Source organism: Trichosurus vulpecula, chromosome 1 (assembly GCF_011100635.1).
Source record: "Trichosurus vulpecula isolate mTriVul1 chromosome 1, mTriVul1.pri, whole genome shotgun sequence".
In the NCBI taxonomy this organism is placed as follows: domain Eukaryota; kingdom Metazoa; phylum Chordata; class Mammalia; order Diprotodontia; family Phalangeridae; genus Trichosurus; species Trichosurus vulpecula.
The window spans coordinates 394772678-394796407 of NC_050573.1; the positions used below are offsets into that span (position 1 = coordinate 394772678).

The following is a 23730-nucleotide window of genomic DNA, read 5'->3' on the forward strand; positions in this document are numbered from 1 at the left end:
GGTGTCTTCCCAAAAAAGTGAAAACTAAGCCTCAAATAAAACCTCAAAAAAAATTCTCAAAATTTACCCAAAGATAGCAAATAATTTAACAGCAAAAGGCTTTCTACACAGCCTCATCAGCTCTTCAAGGACATAATGATAAGGAAAAGAGGATGCCAAAAATGGTTTGTCGGCCATAAGCTGGATTAAAGCGGCGAACTCCTTAGTGTATAGAGGCAGATGGTTCAGATTACTCTGGGGGAAAAGCCCATCCCACCATCATTAGATGCAACTGACTACTTTCTATATCCTTTTTTGTAAATGTCATTACAAGTATAGCAGGCTGCTCTCAGGAACTGTTTGGTCATAGGTGGACTTCCAAATTCCAGCCCTTTAGCACAACATTCCTATTGAAAACAGTGCAATGAGCTTTGAGAACCAGAATGCTTCATTAAACAAAAATAATCCTTTCTATTTATCATTTTATCTCATTGGGCTCTAAGCACTGGGCAAGGATTCGCTTTTGAGCTTGCTTAGTTTTTGTCCTGGTCGATAGCTACCGTGCTGGATACCATGACAAACTTATTTCTAAGCCTAAAAGGAAACTGAGTGGTCCCTTAAACCGCAACTGTGTGCACTGATGGATAGATGGATGACCTCTGGGTCACATGACAACAAGATGGTGGACTAGACATTTTCTCTAATCCCTATGACCTTGTGAATCTCTCCAAAACAAATTAGGCATCAAATGCAAAGCAATTTGAGCTGACCCTGTGGTCTAGGACAGGGCTGTCCAATCTTAGGTTATCTTAGGGCTGCATTAAAATAAAATAATTATATGATAGCTGCACCCAGAATAAAAAATACAGTACACTAATAGAAAGTGGGAGAACTCACGTAATCAATACGACAAGCGAAGGTGTGAAGCACAAAAGCAAACAAAAAACAACAAAGCGACAACACAACAGCATAAAGGTAGGTGCATACTGACTAGTCTGCATCATACAGATGGAACACATCCCACGGATCGACTGAAAATTCCGTGCGATATGTTTTGTCTGTAATACTGCTTAAAAGCACCAAAGAAAATTAACATTAACAGATTATTTATTAGTGATGGAATTAAAAAATCTAATACTCATTCCATGCAAATTATTATTTTATCTTTTTGCTCATGAAAATTAAAACCCATAAGCCAGCCGCATAAAATCTCACTGTGGGCCACATAAAATCGCATTGTGGGCCGCATGTGGCCTGTGGGCCATATTTTGGACAGCCCTGGTCTAGGACACTCAGAATCCAAAAGAAGGTTAAAAACAAACAAACAATCCAGGAACTGATGCTCACTAACCCTGAGCTCAGTCAGTACCCCTCCCCCACTTCTCACCTTACCAGTAGCAAGGTTGTACTAGCAGACCCAAGGATACAACATTACTTATATCAAACCCTCCCTACACCCCATTTCTTCCTCTCTCTTTCCAGTGCTGTGGAGATCCCAGCTCTAAGCTGTGGATGCTTCCTTGGGCTGTCAAGACAGCTAGCTTGGCCACAACCCTTCAGGAGCAAAAGCCTGCCAGGGGCTGCAACCCAGGAGCACCAGCGTTGTAAAGCTCTGAATTGCCAGTGCCAGAGTAAACAGGCTCTGAACTGCTAATGCTGGGTTAGAGAACTGAAGAACAGAGGGAGTTGGACAAGTCATCAACTTGACACCATGTGCATGTGGATCTGTGCAGAACTATACCAAGCCTGAAGAAAATGACAAGACAAAAAGCCTTAACGCCACAATGAAGGAAATAATAGAAGAGAACTGCCCCAAACTTCTGAACATAGAAAATTAAATTCAAATTGAAAGCATTTGCAGATCAACCTCCAGAAAACAACAAAGAAAAGCACGAACTCCAAGACACAAAGTAATTAAATTTAACAATTCAATTTAGAAACAAGTTCTGCAAGCCATCAGGAGAAAAAACTTCAGATACGAAGGAATGGACCTTAGAATGATGAAAGACTACACCCCTCAAGAAAGGAGAAGGGAATGGAGTAATTGCGCTGAACAGCAATGGAGCTCAGGATACCACTCAGGAAGACCTATCCAGCAAATCTGAGCTTAACCATACTGGGCAAGGAAAGAACGTTCAGTCATAAGGAGGTTGAAACATTTTCAGAAAGAAAACTAGGATTGAAGAGATTACTGACTTCTTAAACACCCCAAACAACAGCAATGCAGGAGTGAATAATTATTATGAGGCAAGAATAGCAACAGCAACAAAGCGACAACAGAGAGACCACTAGTAAGACTTCTTTTTAAATGTGCACGAGACTAGTGTGAAAATATGTTTAACATGAATCTATATGCAGAAACTATATCAGCTTGCACACTATCTTGGGGCAGGGGGAGGGGAGGGATGGGGAGAAAATTTAGAACTCAAAATCTTATGGAAGTGAATGTTGAAAACTAAAAATAAATAATTTTTAAAAAAATGTGCACAATGAGACAGGTGAAGGTGGAAATTTGGTAGAGGTAACATTGAAGAGGCAGATGGAGGGAACAACACCAATACCCTTGTGACACTCTGCCTTCAGGTGAATTGATGCTTTTTTGTGTGAGTAAGGATTTTATTGTTGAATGGGGAGATAGAGAGGAGTGTGTGATGTGCCAGGGTCCAAGGGCTAGCCTTGGGAGGAAGGTGACCTTTGCTGCATAGTCAGGGACATGATGGGGGAAGAGCCTTACCATGGGGCAATGTCCTTTGATACTTGCAGTAATTGGCATTGTTCTGGAAATGAGACACAGTGGAAAAGGGGAATCTGTGAGGTAAGCCCTGTAAGGCAGTGACAGAAAGCACCTAAAGGAGAGAGCTTAGAATGGATACCTTGGAAGCTTTGCTTGAATGAAGAATAAAGAGAAAGACCAGATAGGGGTCATGAATCAGAGAATGAGGGCCTAGTAGGGGTAGGAATCCTGCAGCCTCAGGGCCACATGTGGCCCTCTATGTCCTCAAGTGCGGGGTGGTGGTGGTGGTGGTGGTGGTGGTGGTGGAATTTGTTCTGTCAAGTTTGGATTCAATCAAAGGGCGGTACTTGAGGACCCAGAGGGCCACACGTGGCCTCGAGGCTGCAGGTTCCCCACACCTGGCTCTAGAGTAAACAGAAAGAGAATATGAATAATGAAGAAAGTGAGAGAAATCCTTTTGGAAAGGGGCTAAATTTTTTTTAACTTATGAACAGGACTAATTGAAGGGGAGAAAGGAGGGAGCAACTTGACTGAGAAGGAAAAAAAAAAAAGGTAAAAGAAACATATAACCAGACAAAAGTGGGAGAGAAAAAGGAACTAATAAACAAAACCCTAAAGGGAAAGGAGTAACAAATGAGAAGAGAGGATCAGGGTAAGAGGAAGAAAGCCAGTGGGAACCAGGGCTACCTTAAAAAAGATTAAAGTAACTAAAGAAACATGACTGTATTTGCAGAAGAAAGGGAAAAATCCTAACAAAAAAAAATTTGGTGACGCAGGAAAATACAAATCTAACTCATGATTTCATTTATTTATTTATTTATTTTTGCAGTGGGGGAAGGCAGGGCAATTGAGGTTAGGTGACTTGCCCAAGATCACACAGCTAGTAAGTGTGTCAAGTGTCTGAGGTCAGATTTGAACATAGGTCCTCCTGATTCCAGGGCCCGTGCTCTACTCACTGTGCCACCTAGCTGCCCCCTATCTCATGATTTTAAATGTGAATGAATTGAAAAATAGGGACAGATTGAATAAGAAAACAAAACTGTACAATCTATTACTCAACCTGAAACAGAAAATAGTAATGCATCAGAGAACACTAATGCATTTAGGATAAGAAGGGAAGTGGGTGGGAAAAAAAATATTTGTTATCAGATTTCTCTGATAAGGGTTTGGCATCCAAGATAGAAAAACATTGTTAATATATAACGACTGAGAGCCATTACCCAACAAATAATTGGTCAAAGGATATGAACAAACAGCTTTCAAAAACTCCAAAGTATTAACATCCACATGAAAAAATGCTCCAAATCGCTAATAATAAAAGAAATCAAATCAAAACAACCCTGAAGTTTTACCTCGCATTCTGCAAACTGGCAAAAATAACCCAAAAATTGTAACAGCTACTTTTGGAGGGATTATGGAAAGATAGGTACACATTGTTTGTAGAGCTGGGAAATAGTACAGCCATTTTGAAAAGCAATTTGGAATTATCCAAATAAAGTGACTAAACTGTCCATACCCATTGAACCAGAGGCTCCATTGTTAGGCTTGTACCCCAAGGAAGCCATAAAAAAAAAGTCTCTCCATACTCCAAAATATTTATAGCAGCATTTTTTTGTGATAGTTAAGATTTGGAAATAAAGTAGATGCTCATCACTTAGAGAAAGGCTAAGAAAACTGTGGTACACGAACGTAATGCAATATTATTGTGCTATAAGAAATGGTGTGTGTGATGAATACGCAGAAGCTGAGAAAGATCTCTATGAACTGATGCAGAGGGAAGTAAACAGATCCAAGAAACAATATACACAGTAATAACAACGTAAATGGGAAGAACTATGGCACACCAAAAAAATCAAAAGTAAAATCAAGTAGGACTCAAATGAACAAGTAAGAAGACATCACCAACCTACCCCCTTGTGGAGGTGAGAGATCCACAAGTGTTACATGTTGCATGTTTTTGGACTTTTTCAATGTATCACCCAGTTGTGCTGACTTATGGGATGGCTATCTGGGAGGGGGAGGGATATATGGGATACTATGGTGATGGAAGAAACAGAAAATATCACAAAAATTAATTTAAAACTAACTAGAATTTATATAGCACCTACTATATGATAGACAAGCAGATATGCAGTGAAGACACCATGTTAATTCAGCTGAGTAAAGCTTCCCCTTCCACGTTGCCCTGAAAAATAATGTTATAAGCCCATTTCTTGGGGGGAAACTGGAACCAGTTCACCAAGATGATCTTGCTCAAATGTTGGTCAGGTATGAAAATAATGATGACAAAGATGAAAAGTGATGAGTGTGAAAGTGAGGAAGATGAAACCGTTGACAATGAAGTTTCTCTTCTCCAATCATCTCTTCCAACTAAATCCCTTGCAGTCTACAACATGGAAGGATGACACCCTTCCACCTCCTCCCCACCCACCCCACCTGAGGTAGGTAATTGCCATCTCCCCCCAACCCCAACACTATTTTAGGAAGCCTTAACCAGCTTCACTTCACTCTCTCCTCTCCAACTACTTTCTACACAACTTCCCCCTAGCCGGTGCATCAAAATAACTCTGCCATTGCTCCTGGATAGGGCTACTTTCTGGACTAAAAGTTCTGCAAACACCCCACCCCTTCCCAACCAGTCCCCTTTTACAGTTTCCCACACTAGAATGTGAGCTCCTTTAAAGCAGAGACTGACTGTGTATTTGTACCCTCAGCTCTTAATGCTGTGCTTGGCAATAGTATACACTCAATAAATGATTTTCATTCATCAGGTTTTTTTTTTTAAGATGATCATTAAAATATAAGATGGGAGAAGGCATTTACTCAACACTTCATGTAGGAAAAAAAGTAAAGATTTTAGGCGACAGATACGTGAGTCAAGTGTGTGACGTGAGTATCAATAAAACCTGTGATTTGGGGCTGAATTAATAGAGGCAAAGTATCCAGAATGAGGAAGGTGATAAGTCTACTGTCCTATTTAATGGTCATACTACATATGGAATTCTGTATTTGGTTTTGAGGGTAACATTTTAGGAGATGTTGACAAACTAGAGGGCAGAAAAAAGGAGTAAGGCTTAAAAAATCGTATAACATAATAATTAAAGGAAATTTAGTTTTCCTTGAAGACTAAATCAGGTCTTATTATTTGAATAGCTGTCATGTGGATAAAGGATCAAGCTTGTCCCTTTTAATTACAAAGCAGGTATATACTAATGGGTGGCAAATTATTAAAGAAGAGGTTTCTGTAAAAGCTATCCAAAAAATGGAATGTATCCTGTCACTGGAAATGTTCAAGCTGGGGGTGCTATGAAAGGGTTTCATGTATCAGACAAGAGACTGCTCTTTAGGGTCCCTTTGGATCTAAGCATCACAGAATCTGAGCCTGACGCTGAAGGTTCTTCACAATCTTGCCCACCTGACATTCCTAACTATTCCCCAGAAGCAATACTTTCTTGGCTCCCAGCAGACTGGCTACATCTTGTCCCTGAGACACACCTTGCACGTTCTCCTTGCTCTTCCCATGCCTTTCTATCTACTGGAACCCTACCTCTCCTTCTTTACCTAAATCAACTACCATTATGTTCATGAAACTTTCCTTACGCAGGCCAAGCAATTGCACAATGTGCACTCTCTTTTCTGAACTCCTATATACTCATGTGCCTCATTCCTCTAAATACCTTCAGCCACCCGATTATGGTGGCCCTGGAAATGGTAGTAGTGACTTGTGGCCACATTAGCATGTGGAGGCACCTATTAATGTAAACCCATTTAGGATCGATCTATGGATGACATTCATGGTTTTTATTGAGGATATTATACTCCTTAAAGCTGTTAAACTCATACCCGGTATAGTGAAAGATTATGTTTGGGTTTTTTTCTTGTCGTTTGGCCTTTCCTCTGTCTTTCCATATAGACCAAATATTTAAAAGGACAGATGATGGATAAAAGTGTACATGTTTCACATGTACTGTTATCTTTTTTTATGTGTCTAGATATTTATAATAATACATACACACACACACACACACTCGCTGACTGTTAATTCTTTTGGGCAGGGATATCTACATAGTGGTACTCTATACAGTGACCTACATAGTTATCTCATTCATGTCAATTTTGAAATATGAAACACTGGTTTGATAAATATATGGCTAAGATATTGTCACAGTTCAATAAAGGAGAAAGTAATTTTAATAAAATATTTCTTTATTTGAATAAGGTTAATGTCTTTTCTTGAATTCCAGCTAGCATCAAGTAACATTAGTCAGAAAACAAAGTAACTTGAGAAATAGTATCCAATTGACAGTGGCTAGAAAATCATTTCAACTTTACAGTAACATCAATAAAACTGATATCTTAAATAGGCAACACACAGATCTAAAAAGTTGCAAGTATAGATTTTACATCAAATCTTTTTTTCAACACCAATATAACATTTTTTTAAAACTATGTCCCTGTAATGAACATTTGGTCAGGGAGATCCAGTCGACAGGTTTTAATATTCAACAATACCTTCTTTACCCAAGATTGCATCTTTGTAACACATTATACCAGGCAATCCCTTATTCAAGTAGTTTCTCCTGTCCCTATTTTGCTTTTGTTATTAAAAAGTCATCTTTAATTTTATACAAAACAACACAACCATGGCTACCACTAAATGCAAGAAGCTTTTCGGTAGGCAGGTTCGGGATGGAATTTAACACAGTGGGTTGAAATGTCGGTGAGTTTCAAAGTCATCATTAAGCTGATGTAGGAGTCAGGCAGCATTCTGGGTGGCTAATAACATACACCAATTGTTCCTTATCAAAAAGAATATTAAGGAAGTTACGTGTACAAAAGAATCAGTGCACAAAAGCTTATGGGATCAGTGATGGAAGTGTTATGTTATGCTGCTAGCCCTAAACCAGGGAAGATGTTATTAGACCCTTTCAACAGATAGCATATGGTGTATTTGTATGGTTTTACTATCTGAAAATTTCAAATTAAATAAAACATAGCTGGAAGGTTAGAACATGAAAAAGGTACATTAAATCAGGAGTGAACATCATGATGTTATTGCATTCTTTAAAAAGTGACTTTATGAGCACAAAAACCACGATATACTCCAAATAAAATTTTGTTTTAATCCAAGGCACCCTGTAAAATATTTGCTGGTGTGAGAGTGAATAAATTTAATTATCCAAAATAACAAAGAAGTTAAAGAATCCTGGCAGTGACTTTTTTCCCACCAAGTTTGAACATTTTTCTTCATAAGTAATCTACTTATCTTCAATTATTTTGAGAAAGATAAACCAGACCCAATTAATGGGATACAACTAACCTGGCCCAACTGCTTGACTTACAATGTTTCAAAACAATTCAATATTCTAGGGAGTTTAAAATACATGATTATGCCCTCTTAATATAGTGCAGGTACCCACTTGTCTAGGCCATAATCAGAATGAGACCACTTGAATTCTAGCCTGACAAAAATATACTGCATAGATTTGGTATTCCTTTCAATGTTTCAGGCACAGTGTGACTGTGGAGTTTTTAATACTGGTTTTGGCAGCTTTTTCCTTAGGGATGATTAGCATGAATTTCATAGTTTACAACCTAAACATTCTTTTGAAGGTATTAAAAATTTCTCATGGACTGATAAAAAAAGAATAAACTAGCAATGATGTCTTTGAAATGATCCATGTGTCCAAACGGATTTCAAAATGTTAACATTATAAAGGGGAAAAAAATTCACTCCTATTACAGGTAAGCAATATGGTAGAGTGAAATATCACTTACTGGAATATTCTTATTTATCACCCCAGAACAAATGTTCACAGAAGCTGTAATAATAATAAGACTGTCAGTTCACATTATAGCACTATTAGAGTACTGCGAGCAGAGTCTTCATGGAGTCCTCATGTAGGCTATAGGCATGAGAGGATCAACCTCTAAGTGGTATTAAAAAGTGACTAGCTTGGGACTTACAGAATTACACACCATGTAGTTTTATTCTAAGACCTGTGACAAATAAAAAATGGCTGGAGCAGATGAGAAAGCAAATTCTGTTAGCCATGAAACATTTAGGTCAGGTTCAGTTATGAGGGGAAAAAATCCCTCAACCTTTGATAGTCTTAAATTCAATGAACAAATAATTATTTTTATCATATGTACAAATTCAATCATTAAAGCTCAGAAGTAAGTTAGAAGTGTATAAATTGCACAAGGACTTTATGAAGACTCTTTATACTTGGAAATCAAAAGGCAAACCCCACTGACAAATGCATTTTAATACTTGAAGCTTTAAAAAAAATTCACAAAAGTCTACCTTTTTAATTTTTAAAAAATTGCTCATGAAATCCTTGAAATTACAATGAGGAACAGTCTCCCACATTTTTAGGGGATATACACATTCACGTATTCGGGGTTGTGTAATGAAATGGCATCGTAACTTGAATGCAGTGGTTACTTTTGAGTTATTTACAATATTCAAATCCCACGCACCCTAGAGCTGAATTTACATGCTGTACTTTAAAATATGGTAAAACTGAGTTAAACTACAAATTCTTAAAAAAGACTTAAATGACTTTCTTTGAGGTGAAGACATTCAGGAGCATGAAATGAATCTATCAGCAGGCAAAATACCCGTAAAAACCGTTAATCAGAAAAACATTTTCATCTAAATGAAAATTAGGCAGAAAGTAGCTTTCTTGAGTTTTGCTATACTGTCCACAGTCAAAGGGAAAAAAGAAAACCCAAGATTTCTACAGAGGCTTTATGAGATGCTAACATCCTGATCCTAAAAAACCCTACTTGGGCAAAATGACCTTTGATTTCACAGGGAGTTACATCAACAGAAATGATTACAGGAGCAGGTCTTTGATGAGGATATTCTGCTTCATACATCTTAGACTTTGGTTACTCTAACCACCGTGATGGGGAATCATACTTTGGACGTTAGGTCAACTTTCTAATTTTGGAAAAGTTTTCTTTTAAATAAAATTACTTATATCATACTCTAAGAGTAAATTTTCAGCCCCAGAAATCAAATGTGCTAACCACCATTTGGGAGGCATGTCTCTAGTTTTTCTTACCCAATCATACTGGAAATAAATGTACTGTTTCATGGCTGTTCTACCATCAACCATCAACTCAATTTAAATAAAGTTATATACTGTGCACAGTTTTTCTTGTAGTTCTCACTTCTGTAAGGTTTATTCTTACCACAATTTAACATTTAACAGGTAATTTTAACAAAAAAATTAATAATTTAGACTATTGAAGCAATTTAAACACATAAAAATTCTCTCATTTACAGTCAAAGTTCTGTGCATACACACGTACAAAAATGATGATCAAAAGAATTTTTTGGCTGCGGCTTCTTGCTGAGTCCTAAATAAACACACAAAACATATTGAGACAAGTTAAAATACTTTAAATTAGCATTCTGAATCAAATGCAAACACAATTCATTCTAGCCTATTTTACTTCTACTCCCTGTTAGATTGCATAATCAGGAAGAAGTTTCAAGATATAAAAGTTATCTCATTCTTCAGAAACTTTGGATGCCCCCTACCTGAAGATATCATTGACCAAGAAAAAACCTTCTTCTATAGACCCTCTTTTTTGGTATATTTAGAAAGTGTTTTTATTTTTAGAAATCTCTTTATCACATTACAGAACCTAGAACCTAGCACTAAGATAAATTAATTGTTTTAATTTAAATAGATAGCTATAATTAATCTGTGTATGGAGAAAGGGGAGAGTCTGGTCAGATTTTATAAAAGGAACTTACCTATACATGATATAACCGATGAATAACATTGTCTGTACTGCTACAAATATTAAAAAGTGTGTTGTAGATAAACAAGATGGAAACGGTGGTAGTTCTGGGCATTTCGCTCTTTCATTTGATGCCTATAAGACAAAAAAAGCACATGTATGAGACAATACCCAAAGAATTTCCTGGCACATTTAGCATATTTAGCATTTCCGAAATCAGATCTTAGTGGCTTCTAGATCGATGATTCTCAAGCATAATTATTCCAAAGGCCACCAGCTAGCGTACTTGCTACTTCCATGTGCCATTGCAATTAATCCTCTCTTACAACACACACACACACTCATGAAAGTGACCTGAAATTACTTGAATGTAGTAAAATTACTAAACTTGAACAAAAAAGGCTATGTATATAACTTTGCAGAAAGGAAGCAGGTGTAGAGGAGAGGGAAGCAGATCAAGAATGAGAAGGCTTATGTTCTAGATCGATCTTTACCACTTTCTTAGCTAAGTGACCTAAGACAAGTCACAGACTCTACGGGCCTCAGTTCCCCTATCAGTTAAATGTGGAGAATACCTACTCTACCTGCCTTGAAGGGTTGTAACAAACAAATGAGAAAATGTATATGAAAGTACTCTGGAGACTACTATCAATATCCTATATGAATGTAAGATACAATTACATAATAATATGAGATATAACATAGCAAACTATCAACTATCAACGCCATTATGAATGGAAGGTACAGGTTGTTTCATTGAAAATATGGCTATTATAAAAAAAACAATCAGCCTAGGGACTACCTGAGAGACTTTGTTGGACACAGCCCATCTCAAAGCATGTATTTAGAACATTATACTAAAATAAATGGCTGAGTTATCTGCTTACATACTCCTAGTTCTAACAGCTGAAACACGATTACAATCAAGGCAGTTAATAATAACTAACATTGACATAGTGCTTTAAGGTTTGCAATGTGCTTTACAAATTTTAATTCATTTGTATCTCTCAAATACTATCTCATTTATATTCTCACGTTTATCTCACAACCACCCTGAGAGGTAGGTGCTGTTATTATCCCCATTTTATAGCTGAGAAGACTGAGACAAACAGAGGTTAAGCTAGTCAGCTTCTGAAATTGGATTCTGAACTTGTCTTCTGGACTCTAGACCCAGCACTTTATACACACACAGTGTCCCGTCTAGCTGCCCTTCGGTGAATAAAAAAAGCAGTGCTTCTGAAATAAAGAAAACGAAAAACTGGAGGCAAAAGAATCTTTCAAGGCCCGAATTAATAGTATCATAAACATCTCAGCTAAGATTAAGAGCACTTAAATAAGCGCTTGAAAAAAAAGAAGTAAAAATTCACTTAAATAAAATATGATTTGACTTTCTTCTCTTAACCTGCTCCTACTTAGCACTTTGTCCTCTACAAAATTCCCTAATAAAAATACAGGTGTCCTTGGTAAAGGGATATATAATAAGAAGGACAGATCATTGCAACCGGCAACCTGTACTCAGGGTGTGAGGTTATTTTGATAAAAAGCAGGCTAAAATAGTTAACATTCTCCTCCTGTTCAAAGCCCTGGACATGAGAACCACAGCATTCCAAAAGCATACAGAAAACAAGAATAATGATAGATAAATAAAATCTGAGATTGAACAACCTTACCAGCTGGGCTTAACAGCTGATGTTTGATACTTTGCTTAAAAAAACCCAAAATCTCTGCTTTAAAAAAACATTAGAGCTGAAAGTACCATTTATCAAGGACTACTGAAGAAATATAAAGTATTCCAATTCACTATATGGGTTTAAAATGGATGATTGATGGGGGGAAAATGTGAAAACTTGAAGTATTCAGTGGAGTAATCAAATAAGCCAACAGTGATTCCTTTTCTTAAATGAAATTAAAACACTGTGAACCAGACAAGGATAAAGTTCATAAATAAAGTTACCACATTGCGCTGTATTAAATGTTCAATATCCCTCTTTACTACATGAAGGTGTTCTTTGATATCATTGAAATGCTGGGTTGTTTCATACACGCTGCCTGCTGTGCCCGCATGCTGGGATCCACTGACCAGCCTGAGGGTTTCACCCATGGAATTCCTGAAAAAGAAAATCCCCCAACACTTAATAAAATTACGTTAAGATAGAAGGTGTGAGGTCAAAGCAGTACCAAGGTCAATGTCCAGATGTCAGTGTAACAACCATCTGGTCATGGAGAACAACACTACAAAAAGTCTCGATTTTTAGCTGAAAATTAAGAAAATTCACTTCTCAAGTTTTAATAGGAAAAATCTGACAGATCGATTAAAAAAAAAACTTCACTAATATAAACCTAGAAGGCAGGGGTGTGGGTAGTGAAGACTGCTAGAACAGGAATCAGAGATCTGTGTTTGAATCTCCCTCCTACAAGTCCCAGGTGTGCAACAGTCGCAGTCACTGTAACCCTCTGGGCTTTAGTCACTGGACCTTTGAAATAGGTGAATACTTCCATTACCTACCTTCCAGGACTGTTGTGAGGGAAAGGTGCTACAAAACTTTAATCACTAAATAAATAGGAACTATTGTTATTATGGCTTATAAGTGAACCTCTGAAGAAAAAAATACTTAAAAAAATTTTAAAAATAATTTTAAAAGTTTAAAAAATAAAAAATAAAGTAATGAACCTTTGTTCATGCTTCAAAGAAGCAAATATTGTAGAATGCTCATCATGTTTAAGAATGCCTTAAAAGAATATTCATTTGATCTATTCTATTAAGTATCTAATACAGGAAAGGGACCAAAGATAATCAAGACATGGTTCTTCGCCTTATGAAGTTTTAAATTTAGCAGCATGAATAAAAATTTTAACATCTAAATAAAAATATCAAGCAGGATAGATAAAAATAAAATTCCCTTTGCAACTTTCTCTCCACTTAGCCTCTTTCTGGTATACACTTAAACTTTCTCTCTTCAAAGATCAGTGGAAAACAGCAGAAAAACAGACCCAAACAAGCTTCATAATATTCTTATTCCAATCAATAAGAGATTCCCGTGAGAGCTGCTAGTATCTCACCCATTCTGGTGCCTCCCTCTATGCCCTCTTCTTTGAAGCTCCCTCTCTACTTAAAAGTAATCTTCCATGTTTTGGAGTGGCTTAAAATTTCTCTAAAATATTATAAGCACAAGATACTTGTATGATGGGTAATAATGTATGTGAACTCCTTGTTTAGTCATATATGAATTCAGGATCTCATTAGCACCTTTATTATAGGAAACAAATTTCTTACATAAAAACATAGTGTGTGTATATATACAGATATGTGTAAATATATCTTACACCATTTACACCATGGTCAAAATGGATACATGACCTTGATATATAGAGAAATTACAAGAAAATTTGAAGAACATGGAATATATTATTTATCAGAGTTATGTACAGGTAAACAATTTATGAACAAACAAGAGATACAGAGCAAAGTTAGGTATAAAATGGATAATTTTGATTATATTAAATTAAAAAGTGTTTGTACAAATAAAACAAATGTAGCCAGGATCAGAAGGAAAGCAGAAAATTGGGAAAAAAATTTCATAGACAGCTTTTCAGATAAAAATCTCTTAAATATATAAAGAAAAATCTATAAGGATACGAGTCATTCTCCAGTCGATAAATGGTCAAAGGATAAGAATAGGCAATTTTCCAGTGAAGAAACCAAAACAACTTATAGTCATAGGAAAAATACTCTAAATCATTATTGATTAGAGGAATGAGAATTAAAACAACCTTGAGATATCATTTTACACCTATCAGATTGGCTAAAATGACTGAAGTGGAAAGTGACAAATGTTGGAGGGCATGTGGAAAAATTGGGACACTGATTCATTGTTGGTGGAATTGTGAACTGATATAACTATTTTGGAGAGCAATCTGGAATTACGTCCAAAGAGCTGTTAAACTGCCTATATATCCTTTGACCCAACAATACTACTACTAGGTCTATTTCCAAAGATGAATTAGGGAAAAAGGAAAAGAACCTATACGTTCTAAAATGTTTATAGCAGCTCTTTGTGGTGGCAAAGAACTGAACACTGCAAGGATGCCCATCAATTGGGGAACGGCTGAACAAGTTGTGGCATATGATTGTGATGGAATATTAATACGATACAAGAAATAATGACCTCAATGATCTTAGAAAAACATGGAGACTTGCACAAAATAATAAAGAGCTAAATAAGCAGAACCAAGAGAACACTGTATATAGTAACAGCAATATTGTTTTAAGACTGACTTTGAGTGAATGCCATTTTAACTATTATAAATACCCAAATTAACTAGAAGGGGCATATGAAGAAAGATGCCATCTGCATCCAGAGAAAGACTGATAAATAGAAGTATGTACAGAATAATTTTACCTATATATACCTATTTGTGCCCAATGGTAACCATCTCTGAGGTGGGGGGAGGGAAGAAAAAAAGAGGAAAAAAAGGAAATTTACATAACTTTATTGTGTATTTAAAAGGAATAGTCAAGTCATACATAGTGAATTAGCAGTTTCATGGGTAATCATCTTTTTTATTGTACTATGTTATAGAAATGCTTATTTATTTCATAAATTTAAAAAGAAACAACAAATGTGATGTTTTATATTGTCTATCTTTATGAATACTTACTTCATTTCACTCACTTGTCTTAGGACCTCCTGCTGAGTTTTCACCATGGTATCAAGCTCTTGTTGAGGGGCCTGAAATGAGATGTGCAAACCATCTTGATAATCTGCCCTCTTCAATAACTATGCAAGCTATAGTTTATATAACTTCCATTACTTCCTCTTCCACTTCTCATTCAGGTGCTGAGCTGGGAACACATTTTTAAGCTCACCTGTCCAAGCTGTGCTGTAACTCCATGGCCTCTTTTGGAGAGCTCTTCAGTCAAGGCAGAGACATACCTTCTTTGCTCATCAAGGATCATATCTAACTGTCGGTTGAGCTGCTTGATTTCAAGATGGATGCGATTTTGCCCTTCAAAAATTTGTCTTAGCTCACGATCGCTTACACTCTCAAAGATTTCTTCAGCTACAAAAAGTTAAGTTTAGAGCATCAAAACCACACATGCATTCAGTTGGCAAGGTAGCACGGTTCTACTATATCTTCATTTTAGCACAAAGATACCATAATCTAACAAGGTCAGCAAATATATTACCAATGCATAACCAGTTAGATAACGTAATTAGATAATGTGCAATGCCATTCACTTGTACTATCTCCAATGAGCGATTTTTCATTTTTGCTGAAATCTTGTTTTTATATCATCCTTATTTACAAATATATGCCTCTTCCCTTAAACAGCCATTCCTTATAACAAAGAATAAAAAAGCAAGGGAAAAAGTTCACTTAAATTAACATACTAACGCCTCATGACAGTTTGTGTAATACTCAAGAACCATAGTCCCCACTTCTGCAAAGTTGCATGGGAGGTGCATTTTCTCATCTGTACTTTGAAGCCAACCTTGATCATAATATATAGCATTTAGTTTCATGGTTCTTTTCATTTACACCATTATAGCTACTGTATATTATCCTGCTTCTGTTTACTTCAAAAAATGATACTATGAATATTCTGGTTTATGTGGGACCTTTATTAATGTTTTTTTTTTTTGGCTTCCTTGGGATATAGACTTGCTGCAGGCTCTCTAGACAAAAGGTATGGGCACTTTGGTTACTTTTTTTTTTAAAAGCAAAATTACAAATTGCTTTCTAGAACGGTACAATCACTTCACAGCTCTACCACACTGTATTAGGATGTCTGTCTTTTCAGTCCCTTCCAACATTAATTATTTGATTCTTTGTCATCTCTGCCAATTTGCTGGGTGTGAAGTGAAATCTCAAGAGTTGTTCAGCTTTGAATTTCCTCTTATTATCAGTGATGTGGAACAATCTTTCATATGGCAATTAATAGTTTGCAATTTCTCTTTTGAGAACTGGTTGTTCATATGCTTTGACCACTTACCACTGGAATAATTTTCAAACCAATTATTTGCCTTAGTTTTTTAAAAAATCTATCTTGGATAGCAGACCTTTATCAGAGATATTTAATGCAAAATTCTTTCCCTAATTGAACATTTCCCTCGTTATCCTAGCTGTACTGACTTTGTTAGTGCAAAAGCTTTTCGATTTCATGTAAATGAAATTATTTTGTCTTCTGTGATTGCCTTTATCTCGTTTGGTTAAGCGTTCTCTCTCAAAAAAAAATTTTAAATTTGAAAGAAAAAAAATACTTTTCCTCTAGCCATAGCTGTAAAAGATACCTTAACTTGATCATCTCTGTATTTGGAAGGGGATGGGGGGGGGGGTAGGCAATTAGAGTTAAGTGATTTATCCTGAGTCACAAAGCTAGCCAGTGTTTGAGGCTGGATTTGAACTCAGGTCTATCTGACTCCAGGGCCAGTGCTATATCTATTGCATCACCTAGCTGCCCCTGATCCTCTATTTAAAAAAAAAAAATGTTGCGACCTTTAGTATTCAGTTTATAGTTTTCCCAGCAATTCTCGTTAAACAGGGAGTTCATTTCCAAGTAATTGATGTTCTTAGGTTTAGGTTTACTGGGTTATTGAGTTCAATTGTTTGATTCTTCCTGTTCCAGCGGCTGAATTCTTTAAAAAATAATTAAGAAAATTCAACTATACTATGGCTTGGAGTCACAAATTGAGTAATTTATTATTATCAATATTATTGTCTTTTTTCTTCACATTCTTCCTTTTCCTATATAATTTCATTTATTTTTCTAACTGCTTCATACCCTTAATCCCACAAGTCCAAATAAAGTTTTTTATAACGCATTCTTTTCCATAATCTCTTCCTTCCTATATCACTTCCTTCTTTCTCCCTTTATTTATTTCTCTAGTCAATAAAAAAAGTTCAGTACTTAAGTACCTAGCATGGTGCTAGGTGGTAAAGCACCAGTGACAGATCTCATGAAAAGCAGAAAACTTAATTCCATTTTATCCCTTAGTGTTTGCCCTTTTCTCAAGAGCACCCACAGAAAGCGTGGAACACAGAGGATGAGAAGAATGACCAAACAGGTTGTGAACAGGCAGAGGAATCGACAGAAACCTGCCGGGAACAACTGTCCTCCACAGGATCCAAACAGTGATAACGTAGCAAGGAAAGACCGAAGTTTGAGAATGAGAATAATGGATTAGAGATGGTCTCATCTGATTATGTACCACACAAAACCTTGCCTTACTTAAACTTTCCCTCTCTCCCAGCACTCAACACACAAGAAATTGCAAATCTTCAATCACTAAGAGATTCAGATATCCATGCGGCATCACCACATTAACACCTTTCCCTGCTTCATTTGACACTATGTCCACCACCTCCTGGATACTCTCTTCTCTGGGCTTTTGGTTCTCCTCCTTTTCTGTGACCACTCCTTCTCAGTCTCTTTTACTGGTTCATCAGCCACATCACACCCACTAACTGTGGGTAAACTCCAAGGCCCTGTCCTAGGCCCTCTTCTCTTTTCTCCAGATACTTTCCCTTCCTTGGTCATCTCATTAACTACTATGGACTCAACTATCATCTTACCGTGGAAGTCTCCCCTGAGATCCACTCAAGGATTTTCAGCTGCTTATGAGACATTTCCAATTGGATATTCCATAGGAAGCTTAAATCCCACATGTCCAAGACAGAATTTATTATCCTCTCCCTCCCCCTGCCCCATGCTTTTCTTCGGAACTCCCCTATTCCTAACAAGGCACCACCACCCCTCCAATCACTCAGGTTCACAACCGCAATGTAATCCCCGACTCCTCCCTCTCACCTCACACAGCGTTGTTTCTATACCCACTTCTCTCACAAGTGTCCCCTCCTCCACTCTCATAGTCGCCACCAGGTTCAGGCCCTCATCACCTCTCACTTATACCACTGTGATAGTCTCCTGTTTTTTCCTAAGTCTGATCATGTCATCCTTCCCCAACTTAATAAAACTACAATGGATCCCGACTGCTCTGGGGATTGAACAGAAATTCTTCTGTTTGACATCTGAACTTGCTCCCAAGCTGGCTCCAGAGCAGTCCAGGTTCCTTTCCATGTTTCCAGTCTTACTTCCTCCTCCTTATATTATGTGATCCAGCTATTCTAGTTCCTCTGTTGTTCCAAACTCACGATATGTCATCTCTAGTGTCCACCCCTTTGCCCAGTTCCCCAGGCTTGGAACACACTGCAGCCTCGCCTCTCCTTCTTGCAATCCTGATCTCTTTTAAGACTCTTCTGGCTCCTGGCAGTGAGTATATCTCCTTCCCTTGCATCCATTTTGTATATTTTATATGTATACTTTGTCTTCTCCTTCAGAATTTAGGCTCCTTGAAGGCAGAAGGTCTGTCATTTTTTTGTCTTTGTATCACTGGTGCTTAATAAATGTTTGCTGACTGACTGGTAATGAAAAGGTCTTAAAAACAAGATGATCTAAAACAATCTTTGGCTTAGAAATCCCCATTATGACTTTTTTCCCCATTTACTTCCTAATACATTGGCTTAACTTAATATTGAAATTAATTTGTACTCCCTAAATACGCACCCACTAATGCAAGTAAAGAAGTAGAAATGGCCCAGAATTATGTATGATATGAGAAAGACAGCCTGGGACGGTTGGAAGAAAATTAATTTTTGCATTTATTAAAGAGTTCTCAACACTCCGTAGTATAATCTGCCACAGACAACAAATACGTTACTTTCACAATAGATCCAGTAGATTTAAATTAACATCTCACAGTAATACAGGGTAAGTGAGCCTCATGAAAGGCTATAGAAGACTATGACAAAGCTAGGAATGAACCTAATGCTACCGAATTTTGGTCTAATCCACAACCTCATGCTACTTTTTCGTTAATTTTAAATAAAATATATTTGCTAATGTGGTCTGTTAAAAAAAAGTCACTTGTCAAAATCCTTTCAAAAACTGAAAGCTGTAAATGAATTGTTTGAAATATTTAGATTCAAACAATCACTCAATCAACAAACCAGGCACATCTGTATCCCAAAATGCTAGGAATACAAATGCAAAGGATGAAATAATCTCTCAAGGACCTTAAGATGACAACTGAGTAAATTTCAATTATCAATGCAAATTAGGGAAATCAGCTATGACTTCCCAAAAGTTGATATTCGGGCCTACAAGAAGTTTCCTAGTATTACTGAAGAGAAAGCATAACGGCACAACTGAATACTTTCCAAATCCTGGCCCCTCCATTTAACATTATCACAAGGAGGGTTTGGTGAATACTCCACTGTACACCTTTTTCTGCCTAGAAGAACCAATCAGTGATATCCCCTGCCTACCATCTCAATCCCAGCAGTTTACTCAAGGAGATTTTATCTGCCCTGGGAACAAATTTAAGGGCCTATTAGTTTCTGGGAGCCTGTAATGACTTCCATAAAGTGCTAGGGAAGGCCCAAGACATTCTGATTTCAGTGGCATTCGCAAGCCTCCAAAGTTGAAATAGCCTCTAAACCTTTGCAATCAGCCTTTTCCTCTAGGGGTACCAAGAACAGGATGCTCATTAAAGGCTGGAGATGGTCCTCAAAGTCACTCAAACACTCAACAAACAGCCCAACTAGTACTACCTTTAGTCTTGGTCACTGAGAGAAATTACTTGTTATGGAGCCGCTCTAGTTTGCCACAGAAGAAAAAGGATCTATGTAGGCAATTACCAGGCACCTAGCTGGAATGGAGCCTCGTGAATGGGTGCATTTTCTCCTGCAGAGCTCAAGTTCATTTAAATTTACCTGGCTGCCCTTGAATATCAGGGTGATCCTTCTGGAAGGCCTCCTTTTTTTTATCCAGTTCTTGTTGAAAATGCTCAAATTCTTCCTGGTACTTCTCTTTGTCCTTTTCAGGAATTTCTTTATCAGGTGCAGGCTTTTATAGTTTAAGAACAAATATGGAAAAAATAAGCTTATTAGTAAGATACTTCACCTCAATTAACTTTCCTTATTTTGAACTACTACTGAAAAAACCTTTGGAGCATGACAGTAATAAAGCTGAGCTGCAATACCAGCTAATGGAAAGTATACAAAAGACTAACTCAAGCCGTGGCATGTTTACACCTGGTAAATGGAAAGGGCCCTTTTTAACAAAAAGCACAATACATCATATACTCACTGTTTCTTTTCCAGGCTCAGTCAGTTGGAAAGTCAGAAAAGAAAGGACATCATGATCATCTGCAAATTAAAAAGAAACTTAAATAAAATGGAACATTACGCACCACCCTACACTGAGTGTTTCTGAGCTAAATCATCTCATTTAGATCTTTCTTTATAATCACTCATTCACTTAATAAATTCTGCTATCTTTAAAACTTGGTTTTCTTTAATAAATGGAGGATAACTATGTGTGACCAAGGAAATCATAACAAAAATACAAGAACAAGATTAAAATAATTACTCAGTGAATTAGCTTGGAGACAAAGACATTCATCTCAAAACCCCATTCAAACTGACATCTGTTAAACGCATATCAATACGTACAAGAAACTTTAGGATCTGGGGAAACAGAAAAGAAAGCAGTCATTGCCCTCAAGGAGCTTAAATTCCACTGGAAAGAATGTATAAGGAGAAGTAATACAAAGTATTTTGGGTAAGGAGGGAGAGTACAAACACCTGAAGGAGGGGGGGTGGGGTGAGGAAAGGTTTGCAGAGGAGTCAGTACCCGAGATACGATTTATTGGCAGTTAGGCACTGTGGGAGGTGGAGGTAGAAGAAGTGCATTCCAGACATGGGGTACACAGGATACAACATCACGGAGGCAAAAGAAACAGGGAAATGTAAAGGATAGGTTTATACACCTTTGAAAATTTACACTAAGTTCTACATTAGGCTACACTATATATTTGGGTAGTTAGTGTTCTACAAAGCTACACAACTACTGAAGCTCACAGTCTTGGTTAAACTCTGTGATCACACAGTGTTGAATAGATACCAAGCATAGTGTTTTAAAACTTTAGATTTAAAACTCAGAGAAAAATTAATTTCACATCATTGCAGTGAAAATAGGTACTGACAGAATAAACTTCTTCATGTTTTAGCAAATTGCTAATCCTCAACCAGCCACATCTACAAGACGAGACGGTGGATTTAATTCTCCGCATTCAATCTTGAATTGCTTTCTTCCCCAAAAAACCAACTGTGGTTTATTTATGACATGGTTACATTAAACATGAAAATGTAAATCATTAAAGGTGGGCAGGTAGGACCTACATGTACAAAGTATTTATGGCAGCTCTTTTGGTGGCAACAAAGAACTGAAAATTGAGAGGATGCCCATCAATTGGACAATGGCTGAATAAACTGTGGTATATGATTGTGATGGAATACTATTGTGCTACGAGAAATGAAGGGGATGGTTTCAGAAAAACCTGGGAAGTCATATACGAAGTGATACAAAATGAAGTGAGGAGAACCAGAACAATGCACACAGTAGCAGCAATATTGTAAGGATGACCAGCTGTGAAACACTTAGCTGCCTGATCAATACAATGATCCACCACAATTCCAAAGGACTCATGATGAAAAATGCTGTCTACCTCCAGATAGAGAACTGATGGACTCAGAGCAGATTGAAGTATGTTTTTTCCCTTTATTTTTCTTGCCTCCCCCCTCACCCCCCCCAAAACATGGCAAATGTGGAAATATGATTTGCATGCCATCATATGTATAATGGGTATTGTATTTCTTGGCTTCTCAATGGGTGGTGAAGGAGTGGAGGAAAGGACAGAATTTGGAACTGAAAATAAAAATACAATTAAAAAAAGAAAGCTGGACAGGCATGAGATGTCATCAACTATTTTCTAGTAAGACCAAATTAAAAGAAGATTCTCTCTTGTCTCATGGCTGGTTTTCAAACTTCTCATAATAGCTACATAATTCATTTATATAGGAAACAACTGCTAAGATCCCAAAGTGCTTTGCACTTAAGCAAATAAACAATTTCTAGCTTATCTAAACTAATACAATGTTCCCAGTAAAATTTAACCACCGAACTTTCAATATTTAAAGGCTATAAAAATTTACCTGCAAGACCACCTGTTGCTGCAGATATTCCAAAATACCCTTGTGGAGGGATTATCATGTTTTCCACTTTAGCACAAAATTCATAATCATCTTTATCTGGTGTAAAACCATTATTGATCATCACCTAGAAAATACACATTGGTTATAGATTTTTTAAAATAGGTAGTTAATGCTGAATAGGGAGTCAATTTTGATTCTAACAGATATAATTAATTCAAACTTCAAATTCAACTTTGAATTCAGTCTTCAGATTATTTCTAATATATTATTGCAGGTAAAAGTTAGAATAGAATTTTTAAGATACAAGGGACCTTTTTCTGTTTTGCTCTGGACCTGTGCTTTCATTTGTGCAAAGAACTCCTGATGAGGAAACTCATTTCCCCAATGCAGAACTGCAACTTGTCTGGGGAGGTTAAGTGCCTTGCCTGTGGTCACATGGCTAGTGTGTGTCAGAGGCAGGCTTGGATCTAATCCAACTACCTCCTTTTGCAAATGAGGAAGTCAGAGTTTTGACAAGTATAAGTGATACCCAAGGTCATCCATCAGTATTTATTAACAACAAGAACAATTAATTTGTTAATAACAATTAACAAAAAGGAGTGTTCTTTCCACAAAATAGCTTTTCATTTACTACTAGGGAATGAGGTAGTAAATAATCTAAGCTTATGCCTTCAAGTGCCCAAATGATTTATTTTATATGTTTGTTGAATTAAATACTAAACAAAATTGACCTTTGTTTCGAGTCTAGTCAATTCAAGTCAAGAAAGAGTTATTAAGCACCAGCCATGTGCCAGGCACTGTGCTAAGAGCTGGAGGATACAAAGAAAGGTTAAAAAAACAGCCCCTTCTCTCAAAAAGCTCACAATTCTTAATGATTTGAGGTCTATTATAGTAGGCACTGTCTCTTGCCTTTTATATCCAACCACTATTCTAGTTTGCTGCTTTTAATATGCTGTAAGTTGAAAAATCTGATAACCAAACTTATTTAAGAGAGAATTCTTAACAAGAGTCAATAAGGCTGTAAGTACAAGTACCAAGAAATAAGATGGCTATTGTGTAAGTTCTTTATAATGATGATGATGATTTCCAAATTCAGGGCTACACTCTAGAACAGAGGTGTCAAACACTCAGGACATGGCTTGAAACATTGGGGACTGGGCTCCCCAAAGAGGAAATGGTTTGATCCCAAGGGGCCATGG

At 36.9% G+C, this 23730-nt stretch overlaps 1 protein-coding gene across 1 annotated transcript in view; it reads right to left on the bottom strand.

The window, feature by feature from the left end:
• Positions 1-6901: 6901 nt before the first annotated feature.
• LMAN1 (lectin, mannose binding 1) overlaps positions 6902-23730 on the bottom strand; it is a 47393-nt gene continuing 30564 nt past the window's right edge. The window contains exons 6-13 of the mRNA XM_036757766.1: positions 22532-22655; positions 20625-20683; positions 20249-20381; positions 15342-15535; positions 15134-15204; positions 12429-12582; positions 10488-10609; positions 6902-10084 (exon numbers count right to left, since the gene is read on the bottom strand). Coding sequence (XP_036613661.1) covers positions 10048-10084; positions 10488-10609; positions 12429-12582; positions 15134-15204; positions 15342-15535; positions 20249-20381; positions 20625-20683; positions 22532-22655 — 894 coding nt within the window. The 3' untranslated portion in view covers positions 6902-10047. The remainder of the gene's footprint in view (positions 10085-10487; positions 10610-12428; positions 12583-15133; positions 15205-15341; positions 15536-20248; positions 20382-20624; positions 20684-22531; positions 22656-23730) is intronic.